Raw genomic sequence first — 24,135 nt, forward strand, 5'->3', positions numbered from 1 at the left:
TTCTTCTTTTCCTTCCCTTTTTCGGGGTTCATATAAGAAAATTTAATCAGGCTAATGTCTGTTTCCATAAATTACCTTTACCAGTACTTTGTGTTATTATTCTGAAAATTTCACTCTTATACGTGAAAAATAATTTTCTTCTAACTATCTCGAAAGATAAAAGTGAAATGCACTAAATGTAATGAATAAATGTTCATTCCTAATTTTCCTGTTATTACAAATATTGTTTAAATCATAGTAATATGGAGTTAGACGTGAATAAATTAATTTAATTAAACTTAAAATTGGCCCATTTTGAAAATATAATAGTGGTCTATTACTGTTGCTTTTAAGGAAGAAAATTAATTATTCAAAATTTGTAGAAATATTTGAAATTTTGAAGTAAATGATGATTTTATCGACGCTCTGGTATCAGCGCCCTGTTACGGAGTTCGAATGAACTGCATACCACCTTAGGTATGATACGTTCAAATTTTCAATAAATATTTATTTAATAATGTCATTTTGAAAAAAGATTCGGTTTCTGAGTCGGTAGAATATTACATTACTCGAGTTTTAGATAATTTATTTTTGAAATTATTTTTTGCTCGTATTGCCACTCCTTTTACATATTTAATTTAAATAGGTTGATTTCTTGAAAATATTAATTAATAAAAATCATTACTATTAAACGGTTATACTGATATTTTAAATTAGATTTTACAATTGTATTTTATTAATACCATTTAAAGGAAATTTAAAATAATATCGTTTATAACATTAATCCATTGATATAACCCAAGTATGATTATAAATGTCTTTTATCATCATTATTTATGTACAATAAATAAATCATGTTCCATTAAATTTACATCAGTACCATTATCAATTCTGTGGTTAAATAATAATCCTTCACACGTTTACAAAATATTCCTGTAATGGATTAATAATACAGAGATATAATGATGATTAAAAATGATGATTGTATGTAATATCATAATTTAATGAATTATTAATAAATGTAATATTACATAGTTCAATTACAAAAAAGTAAATACTCAATGAAAAGGAATAATATCTTTTTAAATGACATTGCAAAAATTGGTCTATTTTCAGAATAGAGTATTATAATAAATAAGTGAAATTGAAGTCAGAATACAAATTTTCTGACATAAACAGACAAATAATTTCATGTTTTTGTGTTTCATGTATAAAATTTCAATTTTTCTTTTCTTTACAAACATTTTTGAAATCGTGGTGTACATAATTAACTCGAATAACAAATGTGCACAGTAATTTAATAATTTATGTTCTTAAAAATGGACCCGTAAAATATTAACAAATATTGTCTTCATCTTTGAAAAAGTATAAATATCTACTACATCATTGTTTTATAATACGACCACGTTATTATTCAACAAACACTTATTAAAATACTTTCACATTAATAATTAACAATATAACAAGCAGCATGTATCTAATTTTAAAGTAGAATATATTCGAAAAATTAAAAATTATACTTTATCTTAACAGAAATTAACATCTATTTCAGTAAAAGCGTCTTAATAATTCTTATAACTTAAAATCGATCAGTATGATGGGTTTGCTTACTCTAATATTAATAACATTTAGTTATTTTAAACTGTATCATGCTTCCTTCATTTTTGTCACTCACATTTCTATTTACATACTGTGGAAAATTAAATATTCTTCCATAAAGATTATTAAATCCATTAATGCGTTTAATTTAACACACTGCCTTCAAAAGGTTATTGACTTAATTTCATATCTAAAATAGTGAATAATATAATATAATATAATTATATAAATTAAAATAATATCCTGATCCCCCCCCCACCGTAGCCATCATTCAGGAAAATTACATTGTAACGAAGGGGGCCTCCTACATATAGGTCTGTAGCCTCCCACCACTTGCGTATAAACGTTTACGCGGGAAGAGTTGAATTAATATTTTAACTGTTATTCGTAGGTACTTTTGAGTTATATACAATACTTCATTTGATTTTGTTTATAAAGCACTTATAATATTAATATTATCAAAATTAAGATTCTGAGATATCTCTATTTTTTCTAGGGAGGCCAGATTTGGTCTGCCTCCAACTTTTCACGTTTCTCAAAGTACCAATCGAATCCTTCTCGTCTAAGTCTATTCACAAGTATAGCTTCTTTTTTTAGATATACATACTTCTGATCTGTTCGAAACTGTTTGAAGTATACTTGAATTACGTCACTGATGCTCATTGACGTCACTCTCTAAACATTTCTACGTAATCACAATCTCCACGATCTTCCTTAACAGCCGTAATACATGTGAATCAGCTCGTTTTACTCGCAATTACATCGTTACATAGCGATCGATCCCTAGATCCCTAATACCCAAGGCATCGTGTACCATCCTGGAGTCGATTGTAATTGGCTGTAACTCCGGTCGCCGGCTCAGGCCCGGAAATAGACCCTGTAACCGGAGAACTCATTTATGGAAATACACTGGTGACCATGCGTTCATCCTATTTTTGACTTCAACGTTCAACCAGAGGATCTCCTTCCTTTCTGCCTCTCCCTCTCCTTTTCACAATTTTTCATCCCCTTCCATCGTCTGAACTCTGCAATAAAATTAGCCAGGATTTAATCAATTCACAAGGCGAACGCTTCTTATCGTGATATTACATAAACTCGACAGGGATATCGGAGTGTCTACGTAATTACTGCTCTAGCCCCCTTTTTTTTTAATTTAAACATCAAACGCTTCAGATTAAATTGCTACTTAACCCTTTCGCTTCTATAGTTGTCCCAATTATTATAAAGCGTTTAGAGTTCAAAATAGAAGGCTTGAGATAAAAATGTTCGTGTTACAATTAGAAATAAAAAATTTCTAGTTGCAAATAAAATTTTGTGTAGTAAATTATTTGTTTCTACGTTTAATACTTACAATCACATGGGTGATTAGCGTCGAGACACGTATCACAAGTGTAAAAAGAAAAATGATCGCGACACCAGTGAAAGAGAGCACACTTTTTTCCCGGGTTGCATCTGCAAGAAGAAAATTTCTAGCTGGTGAATCGTGGCTGGCTCGCTCGGCGGGAGAGAGAAAACAGGCCCTGGGAACAGCTTGAAATATTTTGCCGATTTAAATAAAGCTGGCGACCACATGGTAGTCAGAGAAACCGTAAATAGAGAACACGAGAGGCCACATGGACGTAGAGAGATGCGAGAGTCACGTTACGGGATACGTGGAACTGGCTCTATTTCTGACCTGTAGGCCGGCTCTACCCAGGGAGCAGGCAATGTTAATGCAATATATCTCTCGATTACAATAACATCTCGTTACATTCTCGTTCTCCTGAATTCTTCACGAACAGCCTCGATGAAAATTGTTTTCGAAACATTCTAATCACCGCTTACTTTCCCCAACTACGATTTCCCTGAAATCTTGTCGAGGAGACATGTGTTCAGGTGAATTGTTTGATCAGCTGGTCGAACGAATCCCACGCAGTGGTTCCGGTTCCATTGGGTCACCTGGGCGCAGCTCCATACTTCTTTACATTCCATACGTCACATTCACTATGGGAAGTAAGGAAGCACGGAACAGTCGCCCGGTTCGGAATGATGATGATCCCTCTTATCTCTTTCTCGACGAACGATTCTACCACTTTTCTTCGTCTCTTCCGGGTTACGTAATCCACTGAATCGAGATCCACGACGTTCGGATGAATCGAACGTGGTCCTGAAAACCGATACGTTTCACCAGGATCATTCGCCAAGTACCTGATACGTACATCTCGCACTTGCTATTCGATTTGTTCGCGGACAAGGGTGCTCCCGGCCGGTCCTCCATGTTGGACCTCGAGCTGGTGGTCCTTTAAGAGGTCGAGGATTCTCTGGGCCGCGAGTTGCAACGATCAAAGAGAAGTGAAGAAGAAGAAGAAGAAGAAGAAGAAGTCTCTAAGCGAATCCTCCGAACCGACTGACTGCTTCAGACTGAATGCTGCCAATGCTTTGAGCACGGTTGCTTCAACGAGCCCTCTAAAAATGGCCGCACAGATCCCATTGGCCTCTCCGTGTCGTGGCCGACACCCCCCGGCACATGTAAGCTTACACTTGAGACTACCACGAGGCTTGCTTGCTCCCTCGTAGCGCATCGCGCCAAATTTGTCTTTACCCGAAAATAGTCAGTCCCACGGCTGCCACCACATGGCGACTATTCCTGGTTCAGACTCGAGTGATAACTTACCCAGGCCTCTGTCTCGTTCCTCCTTTGCTCCCCCTTTTCCCTCCCTTTAGGCTTCTGCCCCTCACGCTCCATCGCCTTCTTCTTCTTCTTTTCATCCTTTTCGTCTTCTTTTCTCTACTCGCGATACCGTACAAAGACGTACCCGTACAGAGTTCCTCGCCCCTTCTTGCGTCGTTAAACAGGGAATCCGAGGAGGACCCGATACGATGACGTTCAACCCTTTGCCGCTACGCTAATACCAATGAAATTGTTCTTCTCTATGGAATTTACGATTGACCAGCCTGGATGTTGGACTTTTATTTCATCGTTGAATCGGATGGTTGGAATTCTTTTCGTTGTTTACTAAACATTTGATTCATTTTTTACCATGAGCACCATTTCAGAATTTACAAATCATGTTATTCTGAATTTTAAATTTTTAATGAATTTCTTTAGGAGTAATATATATCGAATGCAAATTTCAATTGCAATTCAGGTAAACAAATTTTAAATTGAAATTTAATGAAAATCTCTTCTTAATGGGATAAGATATTGTAGAAGATTCATGTGCAGTGATAAGGAAACACGGTAAATCCTTTATGTAGTAATTTTTATCAGATCTTAAACGTCAAATTAATGTAAGTAAAGTGAAATTTAGCGGCACTTTTATGTCATGAAATCACGTCAGACTTTGTGTTTTGAAATTAGTCATTGTTTCCTGCAACTGGCAATTAGGCATTCTATGCAGCGAACATTAATGAAGTACGTGTGATTGAATATTTTATTCTATTATAAAACAAAATTTAGAAAATATTAAAATTTAATATAAATTTATTTATTTAATGGATGTACTCTTGCTTTAAGTCTCATTTCATTCACATCTGAATTTCCAACAAATTCAAGAATTCGTGATTCATTTTACTGAAAGCACCAATTACAAATAATTATTTGTTAAGTATTGAAAAATAGCTATTTGAAATGTTTCGAACAAACGAAATATAAAAATTTGATATTCTACGTGTGTAAAACTATAAAATTTTTTGTCATCGTACAACATTTTTAGTTTCCGTTTGCAGGATATTTTTATGCATAACAGATGATTCAATACCCTCCAAAAATAAATTCGTCAGCTTCTGTCACCATCATGTAATATTTTTGTTCTGTGATCATCTTTCGTTCGAATTTCAAAACTATCATCCTTTAACTCTCACGTAACTCATATTTTTAAAAATCATAGCAGTTTTGTTCCTTTCTTCTTTCCTGATTTTCATAATTTGTTAAATGATTTCTTTACTTAGACCTAGGTGTTTGTTCATTAATTATGAAAATAGCTGGTGGTACACGTTAGTTACTGTATAAAATAGTCGAATATCCTTCCAGAATTAATTTCATTGTTTCCCGTTGCTGCGAATGATCAGATTAACTAACATGCATGAGTGATTAAGTATACGCGTTATACAAGTTATTTTCAGTTGAATATTTGGCAACCACTTCTGGTGGAAGAACTGATCCTTTGCATCCTTTGCATTCCACTATTATTTATGAATAATTGTATAATCCAATTTAGTTTCATCATCCGAGTTAAATGTTTCAATGAAGAATTAAAATTTTCGGTGAATTTTTCTTAATTTCGAAGAATAATAATTGCTCCCGTCATAAATTTAAACGAGTCAGATTTACGTTAACAGTGAAAAATTAAGAGATGTGAGGTACATAAATTGCTGGCAGCTCGAGTCGCAGTAAAAGTGTCAAACGATCCTATTAATCCTTAATGCCTTTTATACGTGACATTTTTCCGCGTCAGCTTAAGGAAATTTCGTCCCGTAAACAAGCCACGTAACGTGGCCCCTGAAAATAACTAAATTGATCCTATTAAACTCCTTTAAACTATGACTTTATGGCCGGTGTCGCGAACACCTAATGAAACGTGTATCTCAAACTGATAATAAAACGCCTGCGGATCTGTAATCAGGCAAGGAAGCTTCCTCTTTGAAAATTCTCTTTTCTTCTTCAAAAGGAAGTTTCATTAAATTTTCCCAGGAAAATAATATCCATTCTTCTGAGAAAAATATTATTAACCTTACACGTTCCTTCAATAAATATCCTTCTTTTCTTTATTTCAATCATGCTTCATAATAATAAAATGCAAAATTTGTAAATCAGAATTTTTTCGAATTTTTATCTTCAATTATCTAAATAACAAACTTAACGTTCCCCTTATTTAAAGTGAACTAATTGTGAACCTAACCTTACATAACTTAACCTCTCTTCAACTAACCTAACCTGAACCCACTGATTCGACAATTTCCACCACCAATATGTAAATTTTGTCACATATAAATTATTATAGCACTTACAATATTTAAAATATTGAATTGTGATTTTCCTGATTGTAATTACAATAGATAAAATTTAATAATTTAATATAAAATACAATTTCCGACAGAGGCGAGCATAGTGAAAGGGTTGAAGCTAAAAATGATTTTCCTTTGAAATATAATTTTTTATAGATTCGTGATCGAACAGGGCAGTGAATTCTAATCGATGTCACTGTTAAGTGAGGCTTATATTCGAAATGCAAGCTGGCTAGAGAGATCGCTTGTCGCAAGTATTATTTATAGAAAGTTATTTGCAGCAATAACGGTACTGGCAAACGGCCAACGCTTCTACAATGTGATGTTATAGCTGTAATTAATTACAGTTTTATTTGATCATGTCGCGAACTTGCCTCTGATACTCCTTAGCAAATAACATATGTATCACGGACTTTTAAATACCATGGGTGCATCAGAAGAGAAACGAGGATAGAGAAGCATTTTCAATTCTTAAAATACTTAAAAATAACTTGCAATGATTAGTAGACTGCGGATGTTTACACACTTAAGTTGCGTCAAAGAATGTAAATATATCAGATGAAAGATTTTGAAACGGAACAATTTTGACACAATTTCATGACATAAAATTATTGTAAAATGGCACTTGTGATATATCAGTTTGAAGGTTGGAGCTTAATGAATATGACCACGTAAAAGATTCATTAAGAATTTTGATATAAAATGGCTGCTTGAAAGTTAGGGTGAACAATGATTAATTTTGATGCATATAAATTCTAGAAGGATTTGGTGACATAAAAGTAACATAAAATTGCACTTATAGCATATCAATTTAAAGCTTAAGGTTTATTAAAAATGATATTATAAACGTTTTATCAATTATCTCAACATAAACTAGTTCTGTATTAGAATAAATAGTTGATTAATCCATTATTAAACATCCAATCCTTAATCACTTCAACTATTCATTTTTTTAAAATATTGAATTGAAATTTTTACAAAATTTGAAGCTTTAAATTGATACAGTTTGGTTTGCAATATCGAGTACCATTCTAAATTAGTAGCCACCGAAACGATTCCTAATTCCAACTTCAAAATTCATTTAATTTATCAACCCCTGTTACTTTCTTAGCCCGCAACAATACATAGAAACAAGTTATTTTCGTCGGAATCCTTCTTCCCGGAAAAGGGGTTAATAGATATTTTAGAGAAACCATCAACCGGTCGATTGACGGGACCAAGCTTTCCTCCAGCGGAAACGTTATTAAGGGATTGTACGACGCTGATGAAAATCTCCTTGGATACTTCTGGTAGTACCGTTTCGTTTGGTGTCTGTAGGAACAGAGGAGGAATCCTTCAGGCTGCGTCGCGACGTCTCCTCCAGATCTAAAATTACTGGCAGCCAAAGACGATGCATTCGCAGTCCGGTGAGCCGTGCGAAAACGAGCAACTACAGGCTTACACCCTAATACAGCCCCTATTTTTGGACGTCGCACTGACGCCATGCCGGAGACAACTCTCCACAAAAGAAAATCGACGTTCTTTCCCTCTCCTCCTTTCACTTCCTTTGGTACTCCTCCTTTTTTGCGCTAACAACGTCTCAAAGAAATATTATTACTTTTCCTCTTTATTTTTTCATTTGAATTTTTATATTTGCTGAAAATTAATACACGAACGACCGTACAGATAAACACTTAAATACCTTGGGGGATGATTTACACTACAAATTCAACGTAATCGAGTAATTAAGGCAAATAAATTATTTTTGAATTATATATAACCAGAATTAAGTGCCTTACTTAAAATACTAAGGTTTTACTAGAAATGTCCATTTTACTTTACCTATTGAAAATTGAAAAACATTCTACTTGGAAAGATAGAAGATCGTTTCGCTGCTTCTCCTACATTATGCAATTCGATGATTAAGATTCTCCTCTTCAAATTGTATTCAAATCTCCCTAATGTATTCGTTACGTTTCAGTAATAGCATCGAACGAAATTAAATGAATAATTTGTAGCAAATTATTTGTGAGCTTTTGTAGAAATTTAAATGCATACACTTTTTCGATTATTAAGAACAACTCAATGAATTTGTTCTTGAAAAGACTAATGGTAAAGACTCAAAGTAATCTTCTGTTGAGCCCAGAATTTTAAACGTGTCAATGCATAAAATCGTTGAAGAAAATAAAAATTACTTTTAAAAAAATGTGGTGAAAAAAGAAGAAAAGGAAAGTTGATGGTCCTTACTAATTATCATCGTTAATTTCACCTGGATGATAGAAACCCGTCTAGACTATAAAGTGGAACAGTTTTTCACGGTTTGTAGGCCATCTTTCTTCTTTTCTCGCGGAGGTTTCACGAACGTGAAAAGAGAGTCGTTTACTCGCTCGAAGGGTGGGTCTTTAAGCGGCTTAAGGATATTTGGCAAACCGGACGAATGTTTCTTTTATGTGTCTCCTTTGAGACACGGTTCTACCTCTTCTTCATATTTCTCCTCCTTTCCACCGCGTCCCTCGTTTCTCTCCAGAGATAACGGATTATAATTGCTTTTCTAATGTAACCATCTGAGAAATTGTAGGGGGTAGAAAAGTTGCGATGAAAAGACTTCCTTGAATTAAAGTTTCGCCATTGTCGAATAATTTATACGTTTTTTTCTTTTCGCGAATCTTGAGATCAATATTTCTCGTATTATAACAAATATGTTTGTTAAAAATATATTTAATTAACAGATAAGAGTATATTTTGTTTCAAAACTGTTTAAATTCTACCATAATGGGATTGAAAAATTATTAAAAATATCGCAAGAAATTAATATTTATTTTAAAGAAAAATTATTATTTTTTAAATTTAAATAAATAATTCTGTGGAAGAAAGAATACGAAGGTCCTGAATCTAATTGCCTGTCTAATTATTCAGAATAAGTCATCTAAATTAATTATGTTAAAAAGAACAAAACATTTATAAAATCTCCGCCAATAATCATTAAATGAGTCTGAAACTATTCTTTTTATAATAATAAATATGTTAATATAAATAGTACGAAAGAAATTGAAGATTGAAGCTTCGGAAGTTTATCGAATTTCAGCGTTGGCAAATAAACATTACTGTTCTTGTTCGAAACACAATTTCAAACTATACGATACACAGCGGTGGTAAATCGAGTTGATTGTATTCAAAACGACAGTGGCTGTCTACATTCTCCAGGGACAGCACGTACCCCGAATAAATCTGTTCGACTGCGTGTAATCGAAGTTTCATAACCAGACCAAGGCAAACTGGAATGGAAGGAGAACATTGTAAAATAACTCGGTTAGAAATTTCACGAAATGTGCAATATACACGATCAGAGGAGGGACGTTTATGGTTCGATGACAAAAGAAAAGCGAAAATGAGGAAGATACAGAAGGGATGAAGAAGTTGGCGAAACAACGAGTCGGAGGCAAAAGGAAAATATGAAAGGGACGAAAGAAACCACTTCACGAGCTGCTAAGAAAGTAACGGAATTCCCAGTTACGCCCAAAGAGTGGCTGAAACATGTCACTTTTTGCCACCCCTGACAAATCTATGGAACTTTACGTCAAACCTACCTCCCTAGCTGGCAAACGCGATAGCCGAAAGAGGGTTAATGCTGTTTGTCTCGTGGCTACTGAAAGGATTATTCGGATTCCTGGCAGAGAGAAAAAGTTGCGTCAAAACGGGTGATACGAAGATCCGAGATCTTCATTTTACTCATTACTTAAATTGCGTTCTTTTAATGTAATATGTTCATCATCGTGCGGCTTACATGTGATTTAACCTTTTGAAGACGAACTTTTAATATTCGTGTTATTCGGAACTTTGATCAATTTTCACAATCTATGTAAGTGTATAATCGGAGGACTGATTAGGTTTTTGTTTAATTTAAAAATTCGAAAATTAGGAAAGTAGAAAATTCTAAAATTCTAAAATTCTGAAATTAGAAAATTAACAAATTATGAAATTGAGAATTTGGGAAATTAGAAAATTCTAAAACTCAGAGCTCCTAAAATTCCTGAATAACATAAAAATAAGTTAGGAATGAAAAAGGATGGTGGTAGGTAGTTGCACCAGTAGTCTTGCGAAAAACAAATATCAATCTTTGATTATTCTTCTTTCCTGAATAAATAAATAGTATTTGTTTATTTAGAATTCAATTTTGATAAAAACAGTTTCTTTCTGATGATTCAGTCCGTTCTACAACCGAGTTTATTATTAAAGGAGTGACGCGAGGGCAAGATGGTTCCTAACATTCTGCAGTTTATTTTATCATTTTATGTTATTGTTTCATCCTTCTTACCAATCGTTTGCCATCTGTCTTACTTCGATTCTGAGACTTCAATCAGATTCAAAATAAATTTCAAATTCTTTTATCATTGAAAAATTAAATATTTCTTAGCTAATAACCATTGATCCATTCCTAGTGGGGCCTGCAGTTGTAACCCCCCTTAGACCTCCCCTTAAACCTACGCTAAACAGACATTAAGTCACATATTGATTATGACAACACACAGAATAAAAGGTTGAAATTTCTTTGACAGTGTCTGTTGACAGTATCTCGTTGTAACCGCTCGGTATTTGGATAATTGAAATTTCGATCGAACTCGTTGCTCGCGTGTTCCAAGCCTGCAACGAATACTTTCCAGCTTGTTTGGCTCGCGGTCTCTCGCTGAAAGCTCCCATTTTCGACGGGGCAAACAGAACGAAACGAACGCGACCGCGATGTCGCGTTTCATTGCGCATTCCGCGGCCGAAATTCGCGTAATGCGATTTCGTCGCCGTCGCGTTTTCCACGCGCGGCTGCACGAAACGCGAACAGCCATTCATAAAATTACCATCCAGCGAAAACAGTCAAAGAGTAATCCCGTTCTTGAATGAATTGACACCTCGATTTCTCGTCGTTCAAGATCACTGAATCTGATACCGTTGATTGCTTTCCAAATGCAATGAAACGGATCGTGTGCATACAAATGTGTTATTAAAAGTTACAATCGCGATTTTTATTATAAGATGTATATTTAATAAAATCGAAAATTTTAATGAGTCCGTTCTAAGTCTTCTATCGAATGAATTGCTCTTTTTCTTAATGATTCAATATCATTTCATTTTATTTCAAATAAATTTCAATTTTTCAATCAAATTTATCAACTAACGGAGTCTTCGACCCTAGGGCACTAGAAATTTTTGGAACAAACTAAAAGCAATCCAAGGTGCCCATCGTAAACATAACATATCAGCCCTGTCAAAACCAGATAAAACAACTATTACAGACTAAACAGCGATTGCAAACCTACCAGCAGAAACATATGCTGCAAATTTGAACGACTCGAACTACGAGAAAGCCTTTCTTTTAGAACAAGTCGGACCAGTCTAACGCTTAAACAATCTACAACAATAGAAACAGACCATCGCTCCATTATTAATGAAGAATTCAAAATCAGCATATTCAAGAAATATAAAAACACCAGTCCTGGTTCTGACAATATCTCGATCACTCTGACAACACAAATCTCCCCTAACGGTATCAAATGTTTACTAAAAATTTTTTAATTTAATATAGAAAAATAGTACATTTCCTGAAGAGATGCCATTTTCAAATCAGAAGAAAATGCGAAGGAACTGTCCAGTTACAAACCCATAGCGCTAACAAACATTTTATGCAAAGTAATAGAAAAATGATGGAAGGTTTATCTAAATGTGAAGGACTAAATAAAAAGTAACAAAAAGTGCAGAAAAGAATCACCATTGACTTAATTGATGACGGGTAATAAAAATTCCAGTTGGTTGAACCGGTGATCGTATTCAGCTGCACGTAGACCGTCGCAAACAAACCCATTATTTTAAAATAATGTAAACTCTTATTTTGCTCGGTAACGATAGTCGTTATGAAAGAAATAGGTCGAATCGAGATATCTACCGAACGACGAATAGGAAGTGGCGAACGCGTATGATAAAATACCGCGAATAGAAGATTGAAGTTCATCGGAGCTCGAATACGCGACTGTTGAAATTATAATGTTACGTCACCAGGTGTCTCGAGGATTACCACTCGTGAACGGGTATTTTAAGATCTTATTTAACATCGTTCGCACCCACCCCATAGCTTCCTTGATAACGTGAGAATTACCAGCTGCTCTATAGAGACAACGCTGCATAAACAGCTTGCCTCCCTCCTACTCTTCCTTTCTTATTTTCTCTCTCAAAGAAGAATATTGGTCGACTTTTGTGTAATTGTTCTTTCTGTGTAATTGCATACTGATTTAGGTGGCTGATAAGGAATGCGAATTAAAAAAATTGTTAAACTTTGGCTATTGGCACCTAAAATTTTGCATAATTAACACGTTTTCAAAGAAACTTAAAAAATAACTATTTCTATTTTTAATGTTCTACAACCCATGCCCATTTTCACTGTGGTAGTCAACGTATTAAATAATTAATTAATAACAGAAAAGAGGAAACTATGAATAGTATTAGTATTAGGCTAATTTCTTCAAAATTTGTTCGTCCAAATTTTTCAAATTTTCGAACGATTAAAATATATCCCAAACCATATAGGTATTTAAATAGTTCAGTTTGTAACTTGGTATTTGTATCACAATATAAACGTCAGATTTCCAACGATTTTCCTTTATGTCCGCCGCAAATGGCTCATAAAATTCAATGAAAGTGGTCTGCAACCATGGAAATCCTTCCGGAGAAGGAGAAATGCTCACGGGTGATCATAAATAATTTCATTAAAAAAACATTCGATTGAAGTCGAAGCCATCTGCGTAATCAGGAAGCCAGGCAATAAATTTCTGAAAAGAACGGAAGAGGTTCGATGTCATCTCGAGCTTCTCGTGCGAAAGAATTATTTTGAAACGGCGAAAGAAAGAGGCAAGGGGTAAAGGATGAAACTTGGATCTTTTCCCAACTTCGTATAACAGTGGATGACGTTTTGAATCGAGGATTTATGCAATCGTGTGGAAAATTCGTTTCCATCCACCAAAAATGACCATGATTTATCCTTTGATCCTATTCTTCTGGGTAATTAATTATTTCTTGTCTCAGCTAACGCGTATCTTCTATTATTTTTTTTTTAATTAAAATGAAAATTGGTATTGATTAGAAGCGGCACTATTTATAAATTTTCTCAAAATGCCTCAATTATTATTATTATTATTTGGGCAAAATAAATTAAATTCTTGTGAAATAAATTTTCTCAATGTCTGATTACATAAAATTATCCTTCGGTTAAAAAAAAAAAAGAAATCGATTGGCCGATGGGGAAGAGGGATCGGGTGAAGATAGATTTGATCGAAAGGGAAAAGACTAACGAGGATGCCGATCTCCCTGCGACTCCTACGTGGCCGCACCTGCGACTTGTCTGCCACCATATTTTACACCCAAGTCATTTCCATCGCCGCGAGAAAGTTGGAGGTTCGCTTTCCCCTTTTTCCCCACCCCGTTCGACCCCGGGTTCCGTCTACGTAGCTCATTCGCCCCGCGGCGACCGTAACCAACTCCTTTTGCAATAACTTTTAAAGGAGCCCGGAATTAATATATTTTTTCAGAGTGCAGGCTGGAATGGCTGGGCCGGTGCGGTGGTCGGGTATTGAACGCATAAATTACGCTGCTCGAGCCAAAGTGGCTGCGATTGAAGTGCTTTCTTGCCCCTTCTTCAGCTTCGCAACCGCGTTTCCTCGTTTTTTCCTTCTTCGTCGCCCACTTTCCCTCTTTCTTCGACGAGCCGACCACGAAGAATCTCGTTCCATCGACACCATCTCCTTCCACCTCCGCCAGATCCAAACTCCTCGCGATGGAATTAGTTGGTAGTTGTGATTTAGTTTTGCTTCGAACACCCTCTCCACCACTCTCTTCCCTCTTTGCCTTCCTTTCTTACATCGACCCTTCATGGAGCAACTCCTTCGACGTTTTTCCTGAAGAATTTCGATTTTCGTCACGATCGGCTCGAGGATAGGGTTTTCAGTTTGGTCACAGCAGAGACGTAGAGGAAAGTTGAATTTACTTATATTATATTTAGTTAGTCTCTATTTTAACCCTTCGTGGGGAAGCTTGGTCATTTATGTTCGAAACAAATCCTAACTTTTTCTCAACTTCCTTCTGAATATTTATTTCTTCAAATTAATCCATTTGACTCAAGCAACGATTGTATTTTAAAATAGGATCCTCAATAAGTACCCCAAAATTTTGTTAGATTTTCTGAAAGCCAAGAATATTAGAAACATTAATCGGGGACAAAATGATTCAGATTTAAAATAATAATGATTCTATGAAACAATATTGAAAAAAAGATAATCTGGCAAAAGCGGCGTCGAATGGTCTTTCGTGTCAGAAAATTTATATTATTATTCCAATTACGTGCTGTCCGAAGTGGAAAGCCTTCGAATCTCGCCTCTTTTTCGCGTCCAGAACCTGGATGACAGAAAATGGACGAATCGAATCAACGAATCGAGAGTCGAAAGAGTTCAGGACCACTTTGAACTGCATCGGGTTCTCTCCTCGGCCATTGGGAGTGGCAATTCTGATAGAAGCGGCGGAAATTGCGTCACGGTGGCTAACGTTCTTCATGGTTTCTGCATATTAGTCTGTTCGTATCTTTTTCCTTCTCCCAGCTTTTTCATTCCCTTCTAATTTCAAATATGTGCATCGATTTAACGGCGAGGCGTTTAGCGATGGAAAACAGTCTTCCACAAGAATAATGACGATAATTGCTTTTTACTGTACGTTGATACCATTTATAACCAGCATAAACGTAACAGTTATTTTCACGAGTCTTTCCGCAAGCATTCTTCGTTTCCTCCAAGATCTATAATGAAATCCTTCGACGAGGCGTTTCATCTCTGTTATTCATAAAAATACCAGGGTAAGAATGAAAATTCATATATTCAAATTGATTCGCGCGCGAAAGAGGTAAAGCACGGTCTCGCTTCCGTCGTTAAGAACGGAATTGAAGTGACGATGCAATCACGAGCCATGCCCATTACTCTGTAACTCTTTTCAGTCCATGCGAATCAAGCGTATTTAACAACAGAGCACGCAAAGGGATTGCCAGTGTCGATTGACAATGTCGATGCTTTTGCACGGCTGAAAGTTCCATTAACCGATCCCTAACTCGCCTCTTTCCCTCGAAAAGTTCACAAATCAATGAGCAATACATTGCTCACCTAAACGTACGAGCTACTGGTTCTTTCAAATTGTAAGATCGAAAGAAGTATTTGAATTTTGAAATACATATTCTAATTTAATTTTGTGACATAAAAGTATCATAAAATAGCACTTATGATACATCAATTTAAAGGTTAAAGTTTAGTGAAAATAACCACGTAAATGTTTTATAAATATTCTTTATAGAAAATGACTGGTTTCTCATTAGAAGGAACAGTGAATCACTAATTCACTTTATGTGTTTTGAAGGAGATTATTGTTTGCTGTAATTGGCATTCAGCCATTTTGTATGAAGAATATCGATGGAGCATTTATATAGCTATTTTTATTAAATCTTATGCTTCAAATTGATATATAGCAAGTACTATTTCGTGATACTTTTATGTCATGAAATCATCGATATGCAATAATCTAATTATATCAGATAACATCTGCCAGTAACCTTGTTTTGGAAAATCATCTGGATTAAATGATGCCATATTTTTGTTAGTTTTAGAAAATATAGAGTTTGAATTTTCGCAGTGTCAAAAACAGTATTTGAACATATTGATATGTTGAACTGGTCGAAAATATTATTTGCAAACATTTTCCGCAACGTGGTAGCTAATACACGAACCTTGGTTTTCGCAATTTTAGAAAATTTTTAATGAAAAGTTATAACATTCATACGAGCATATGGAAATAATATTCGTAAATAAGGGAAAATATTTGATGAGAAAGGATTTCGTGATGAAAATATATGCGTGAGACGAATGTGAAAAATAATACTCATGTTTTGTAAGAGATATTTGTGTAACGAGATTTACGGTTTTATAAAAACAATGTTTTTTATTTAATATTATAATATGGAACAAAGAAGAAATAATTCAACAAAATTAACTTGAAAATAATTATACTACAAGGCTAAAGTTAATTTTTATCCCATTTTTATTTTACATCCTCGTACTTTTCTGTAACCGTATTCATTTCAATATGCAAAGGACAGTAATTAATATTATAAACAATGTTCCCTTATTAACGAGAATTAGTAGCAATACTTTCTATAATCTTATCACTAATTTATCTTTATTGACAATTCATTTATTTTTAACTCATAAATTCTATATTTAAATTAGCATCTAAATAATTGCAATAAAATGAATAATCAATCAATAAAAAATGCAGCATAATTCAAGCAGCAGAACTGATCGATTATAATACCAAATAAATAAAAATTGAATCGAAAAATGTTCGCTTTCTGAAAGCATCGAAAAAATATAGTTCCCGGTTTGGAAATCTTTTGCCCCTCTCAAGAAAGTAGAAAGAGCCTCGAGGACGCGGATAGAATTTATTTCCGCGCATGTCGACGATACGAGTTTCCTGAATTGAAGAATTGATGGACAGCAAGCCGTGGAACGAGAAATTGAAGGTTTATTTATCGCCCGGAGTTTTGATCGAATCGGCTCCTCCGCAGGCATGAATGACTGATAGGAAATCCGAAAACTTCGAAACAATCTCGAGAAAAGACGCGTGGCCAAACGAACAGGAAGATAAATGAAATTTCATTGAAATTCTGAAAAAAAGAACTGCCGAGATAAACAGTTCCGAGACTTAAAGATTCGCTATCGTGTGCTGCTCGGTGACTCGCGAATATCTTGAAAATATCACGAGACAATTATTGTCGCAGAAAATAATTTAAAAACATTATTTATTCGCTTCATGAATTCGATATTATAACTTAACAAGATGTGTTCGTTTCATAAATTATATATTTGTTGTATCATTAATTTAAACTGAACCAAGGCATAACAATTTAATTACAAAGAAATTAAGTAATGTTTCATATTTCTCTTATTATTTAATGATATGAAATTTAATTTGTCCAAATGAAATTACAGTTAATTAAATTGAGAAAGATTGGCCTAATAAGGCAAAGTACCATAAAATGAACGTTAGATGTTGATTTAACCTTTGAGTTCTTTTCAGAAACACAAAGCGGTGTTTATTTATTATAATCATATTTCTGCAAAACGATATTGCGATAATATAATAAAAAACGATAAATTTTCCTCGATTTTTTCATAACTGATTACCGTTATCTCGATTAATTTCCACAAACGAAAGCAAAACTGGCAACGTTTATTTCGCAATACAAAACGTTAACATAAGCCGAGGCAGAAAATTACGTTCAGAATAATACCCGTACAATCTTCACGATCGTCTGTCTGATTTATCTCGTTTAAGCGTCAATTAGCGTTCACGTGAACTCGTACATAACTTACCCGTACTAGTAACTGTTATTAATAACCAAAGTTTATTTGTTCCTTCATCAAAAGTATCCATAAACGGTCTCCAAAATGTAGAAGAAACCGCAAAGTCCACTTCGATAAAATTCACCGTATAATCACTAATAATCAACAATAGAAATAGAAGAACGATCCAAAGTCCGAGGCTGTCTGTGAATTCGACGATACTGAATCATAATTATTTAGAAACGATCGGTAACAGGTTTTTGAAGAACGATTCACTATACGTGGGTTCCACTTTGTCAATTATATTTAGCGCTTCGCCATGTGATTCATCGTGATCGAACAGAACGGTTTCGCGAACAGTGAAACGAGCTGAACGAACCGCACATCGGAAACAGGAGGCGCGTGTACATCGAGTTCTCGGTAGACTCTGCAATGATGCCTCGTTTGTCAGTGACTCACTAAATGCACGATATATGCACATACGTATGTCCGTGTAAGCCGTTGCCACTTGTGTAGAACGATACCGATACAAAGTGGACGAGATTCGAGCAAGTGTCTTGCCCGCATGCTGAACCGCGCCATTCATTAACGAGATTCCCCCTTTACAATTATTTTGACCGCGTCGTATTATCGGTACACGATGTTTGCCAGCCTCGTTCTTCAGACTTTTCGATCGATAAGCGATCACCCTCGATCGGTGGATCATTTTCTTTGTATCTGTTGAGTCATTCTGTAAGTTCGGTGTCTTCGCTTGGGAATAGATGTTAAATTAGAAGAGATGTTAAATCTCTTTCTTAATTAAAAGTATTGGAATTTAATAGAAAATTTTAGCAAAAGTAATTTTACTATGCACTCGCTATCAGAATGGCAATATAGGAGAAGTAGGAATTCTCAAAATCTTAATCCGGACTATATTAATATTAAAAGTAATATAAAAACAAAATTACTCTGTTTATAAAATAGAGTATAGTATCTCTCTTAGTACATAACAGAGATGTATGAGTATAAAATAAATATCAATTCAAATTTTCCCGCGCAAATGTTCACACGCATGTGATAGGGCAAGACTTCTATGTATAGAGGGTCCCATTCGCAACATTGTCATTCTCCGCGAGGACGGCCATGCAGAAAGTACCGGGAATACCATCTTTCCTGGAGAAACTTAATTTAAAATTTAAATTAATTTTGTTACAATAAAATTTTATAATTCATATGAATAGACGAAAAAATAGTTGGTGATTCTATTTTTAATTATGACCAATCTAAATAAAATTCCAAGCAATATCTTTCGAATATCTTATCCTTTATACAAATCGTTCTATTAGATATTATATCAATGATAAAAAAAAGTCTATCGTCATTCAACTATCGCCTGTTTTTATCAGCGTTAATCATGATAATCGGCTCAAGTGGATTATAATTTTGGAAAGAGAGAAAACAAACAAGAGCGAAGATCAATTTGGTCGAGACTATTTAATAAATCCTCAAATTGAGATCTGATGCAGTATGCATGTCACGAACGTGTATGTAACAGAACGAGACATCGTATGACGGCGACATGTTCGATATCTGAGCACGTCATATCACGTATATACGGCAGTAGATACGTCATACAAGTGTCATCCACAGCGACCCAACCATCAGATGACGCGATGCTGACGATATTACTGTAACTCGTGTATCTAGGAAATTTTTCATGAATTAATTCACCGTTCCTCATACGCTAATTCGTGCACGAGTTGCATAAACGAGCGCGCAATTGGGCTAACTTTTGAAATGCTCTACTTTCAAGGATGAAGTATATACCGGGTGTCCGCGATAACTTCTGACAGTATTGTTTATTTATTTCAGTACGTACTGAAGATCTTTTGACAGAAACAGAAGATATTGAAGAATAAGAAATAAATGATTTATTTGAATAAATTTTCATCTCCAATACAAACTTGTTCGAATAATTATAATAATATACAATAAAAAATACAATCAGTTATTTGAAAATAACAGAAGAAATCAAATTTTATTTGAAATAAAAATCTCTTTAAATTGATAATTATTTGCTATTTTCGAATAATTTAATTTAATTCGAGATTTTTATTGAAAGATCTATCAATAAATTTTCATTCAAATACACAATTGTTTCTGATTTTAAAATAATTTTATTCATTGAAGATACGTATCAGAAGATTGAAATAATATCCAACTCTAATTAAGAGATATGAAAGTCAAATTTAGTTTTCCTTTTTTGTCAGTGGGCCTATTAGGCCGATGAGCGTTAAATTGAGGATTTTGAAATATAGAAAATCTGACGTAATTTTATGATATAAAATATCTCAAGATTTAACGAGTTAAAAATTTACATATACTCTCTGTATAAAGCGTGCAAATGGCATCATCGATGCTAATAAACAAGTAAATATCATGAACTATTGCCTCATATCTCCTATTACTGGTGATCTAGTATCAGTGATGCTACGCTTGAATAGTGCTACCTTAAAGATTTATTCCCAACGATACAGAATCTCAAGTACAACAATTATTGAAACTGTTAATTACACTAAGGGATCTGTCTCGCCCCAGACGAACATAAGTAGATTCCAGTTGAAGAATGAAAACTGTAATAGGTATCTATCGAAAGTATACAGAACGTACACGTGTGTGAAACAAACATATGCATGCCTGTCGTCCCCAAGCTGTGCCGGTGCCTCGAGGAGGTCTTGTCATAAAGCAGCTGTCACATCTCTTTCCGTCTGTACGCCTGAGGAAAGGCTGTCCGTGGGGTGCAGACAGCGCAACCATAATTGGTAATGTCTTTTAACCACGCCAGTGAAAAAATTCGTATAATTATAACAAGTGCCATCTCGCCTTTCGAAATTGGAAACCCTTCGCAAATTAATTAATTTTGTATAATTTGTTAAAATTTTCTTTATTATTTAATATAGAGGGTGACATTAAAATAGATGACTAAATTTTAGTGGACATATTTTAGCTTTTCTGAAAATAGAAAAAAGGATATGTATTAAATAATATTAAATGTCATGTAATATATTTTCGAACTTCAAAAATAATTCAATCAATATTGGTTTAAGATTTCTGAGGCCTGAAGCTATCAAATCTTCGAGGGACCCTTGGTTGAAATTTATTCTTAATAAAATTAAATAAAATTTAATCGTTAAGAAAAACGACGACAGTAAAAAGAATTTCATTGAATATTTTTTTATATAAGAGAAGGAAAAGAAAGGCTTAGAAAAGGAGGCCCCCTGGAAAGTGGAGCCTAGGGCTGTGGTTCCCATCAACCTCCCCTTGATCCATGTTGACTGAATTCAACATAATTCTACAGTTACAACACGAGGTGTAGATAATACAAAATAAACAGAAATATGGGACACATTGTTACGACCATCTGCTACTAAATAACCTAGGGAACAGGGTGATTATTAGCCAAAGTTTACAGGATTTGTCAGTCGATAACCGCGTCTGTTAATGATGTCGTGGTCATAAACCAAAAGAATTCCAATTGATTTCCACGTAAACGAACCGTTCGCATCATGAACAACAAGGAAAATACGCGAACGACAAATATCTGTTTGATTTCGTGCGATTTATCATCGGTTAACTGCACGTGGCGACACTAATGCGGCATCCAATTACAAACGTTTGCCAAACAATATAATTGATTGCCTATCCTTTGATAACAAATCCGTTTTGAATTTCCCGATGAAAATCATAATTTTCGATCGCTCGAACCTCCTGGTAAACGAGAAACTGGACGATCATCGTCATTAGGCTGAGGTTGCTGCCTCCCCAGAGTGCAAATTTCGCTGAAACGTTTAATGATAATTATCTTTCAAAATGATAGATCATTTAATATTTCTAATTTTATTATTTCTTAATAGAAAAAATTGCCACTTTTATTGCCAGAATATTACAAATAATAACACATCATAGTCTTCGATATTAAATATTTTTAACAGAAACGAATGAAACGTTAGGTAATTGAATTTTTCAATTCTCTGAAGATCGGTTGAAAAGAAACTTCATAAGCAATCAAATATTCAATGCGATGTTTCCCTTCTGATTGCAGCGCGATGCGGGTGCTCCTCTCGAAACTTCCGAGACCATGGATAGTGGACGAGAAAAAGGACGATGGTTACACGGCCCTTCATCTAGCTGCCCTAAACAATCACGTGGAAGTTGCTGAGCAGCTGGCACGTGCTGGAAAAGCTGACCTGGATTTGCAAAACGTCAATTTGCAGACCGCGCTGCACCTTGCAGTCGAGCGACAACACACACAGATCGTTCGCGTACGTTTATTTCGACGGGAAAGGAGTTCACCTCTGACTCAACCTTCCACAAACGATCCACTGAACATTTTCGATGTTCCAGTTTATTTTAGAAAACCCCTTTCAAATATCAAACTTCTTTTTATAAAGAATCGTGGTGTCCTCGATAAGAATCTACAGTATTTTGATTTTATTTAGCACCTCAGCTAAAAATTTGAATTATTTCATTTTAATAATTCAGAATTGGAAATGATTCACAGAATTGTTCACACGATTGGAATAAAATCAGCATACGATTACAAATTCCCAGGAAGACGTTATTACAACTAATTAATTTTCTAATGATGTAATCGTAAATCCTGTTACAGCTGCTGGTACGGGAAGGCGCCAACTTGAATGTTGCGGACAAGGACGGCGACACGCCTCTTCACGAAGCCTTGAGATATCACACTCTATCGCAGCTGCGACAGCTGCAGGATGTTCAGGACGTAGGACGCCTCCTGATGGGCCTGGGCGCGCAAGGACAGGACAAGAAGAGCAGTTCATTCATTGCCTGCTTCTTGGCTGCCCACGGGGCTGACCTAGAATTAAAAAACAAGAAGGGACAGACTCCCCTCGACCTCTGCCCGGATCCAAATCTCTGCAAAACATTAACTACTTGTCACAAGGACAGAGAATCGTTAGTAATCGTCATTTGCATAGAATCAAATTTACGGCCATCAAAATCCTCGAAATTATAAATTGATAATTATTCCTATTCTATATTTTAAAAGGGAACAATAATTTTCATTTGTATAAACATAAAGGAAACGAAGTAATTTACGTCCATTCAAACGGGAATGCAACTGTTTGGCGCATACCTTTCTATAATTACGCTGGTTCAGCATGCATAGTCAAAGGAAATAAGATTATATCTTACTGAAGCGTGCGAGTTGAGGGAGATATTTACATGTCTGTAGCCAGATTAATCTCGAGATTTTCGATGCACGAATTTAGCTTCACGACGTGTAACTTCTCGTATCTGTAGTTGATAATGTACTGCGATAGACTGTAATCAAATATTTCCGGTATGCGTAGTTTGTAGATTTAATTTTCCAAATTTTCCATGAGGGAATTGAAACGGTCTCCTTCGATTATTTTTCTTTTTAACATTCTGTATTCCTTCTCTCATACCCCAATAGTGTTTCTATTATTATTTATACCAAAGGATTAGCTTTACTTCTACAGATAAATAAATAAATTCTCACTGTGCTTTCAGACACGATATTGAAACAGCAGCTCCATCAGGTACAATCGACGAATGTTTAGTCTGTTCGGATGGAAAACGTGAAATGCTTTTCACCCCCTGTGGACACGTAGCTTGCTGTAATGCTTGCGCACCAAGGGTGAAGAAATGCCTGATCTGCAGGGACAATGTCCTAACAAGAACAAAGGTAGAATAATACTAATTATTCATATATCAGATATCTTTTATTAAAAATATTAATTCTTCAAGTTCAGTTATTAATTTGATACTTAACATTATTCAAAATTATTCTTTTTCTCTTTTAGTTATTTGAGTATTGAAATTGTGGTTTGTAATTGATTAAAATTTTTTTTTTTTTTTCAGATCGAAGAATGCGTGGTTTGCTCCGACCGTAAAGCTAGTATGTTGTTCCGTCCATGTGGGCACATGTGTGCCTGCGAAAGCTGCGCAACCCTTATGAAGAAATGTGTCCAATGTAGGTCTCAAATTCAGCACATGCTACCATTATCAATGTGTTGTGGCGGAGGAGGCAATGTCACTTATGTGAAGGGTATCAATGCTTCAGGTACTAAGTCCATTAATCGTGAAACGAGAATGGCTGGGTCAATAGTGACCCAAAGCTACGAAGAGAAACAGACTGCTTAAATATACC

General features: G+C 35.0%; 1 protein-coding gene and 1 long non-coding RNA gene across 4 annotated transcripts in view; one reads left to right on the forward strand and one right to left on the reverse strand.

The window, feature by feature from the left end:
• Positions 1-24,135, forward strand: part of LOC114877790 (E3 ubiquitin-protein ligase MIB1) — a 480,657-nt gene that overhangs the window by 453,024 nt on the left and 3,498 nt on the right. For 2 of the 3 annotated variants that reach the window (XM_046290190.1, XM_046290189.1), the window contains exons 10-13: positions 22,039-22,258; positions 22,606-22,916; positions 23,496-23,670; positions 23,847-23,958. In XM_046290190.1, the coding sequence (XP_046146146.1) occupies positions 22,039-22,258; positions 22,606-22,916; positions 23,496-23,670; positions 23,847-23,958 (818 nt within the window). Of the gene's footprint in view, positions 1-22,038; positions 22,259-22,605; positions 22,917-23,495; positions 23,671-23,846; positions 24,049-24,135 lie in introns of all 3 variants that reach the window. The other variant, XM_046290188.1, reaches the window with a different exon arrangement.
• LOC114871440 lies at positions 783-4,063 on the reverse strand. The gene is made up of 3 exons (XR_003788577.2): positions 3,777-4,063; positions 2,930-3,030; positions 783-2,603 (listed from the first exon to the last, which is right to left on the reverse strand). It is a non-coding gene; the product is annotated as an uncharacterized LOC114871440 (long non-coding RNA).

The sequence above is a fragment of the Osmia bicornis genome, chromosome 2, assembly GCF_907164935.1.
Source record: "Osmia bicornis bicornis chromosome 2, iOsmBic2.1, whole genome shotgun sequence".
In the NCBI taxonomy this organism is placed as follows: domain Eukaryota; kingdom Metazoa; phylum Arthropoda; class Insecta; order Hymenoptera; family Megachilidae; genus Osmia; species Osmia bicornis.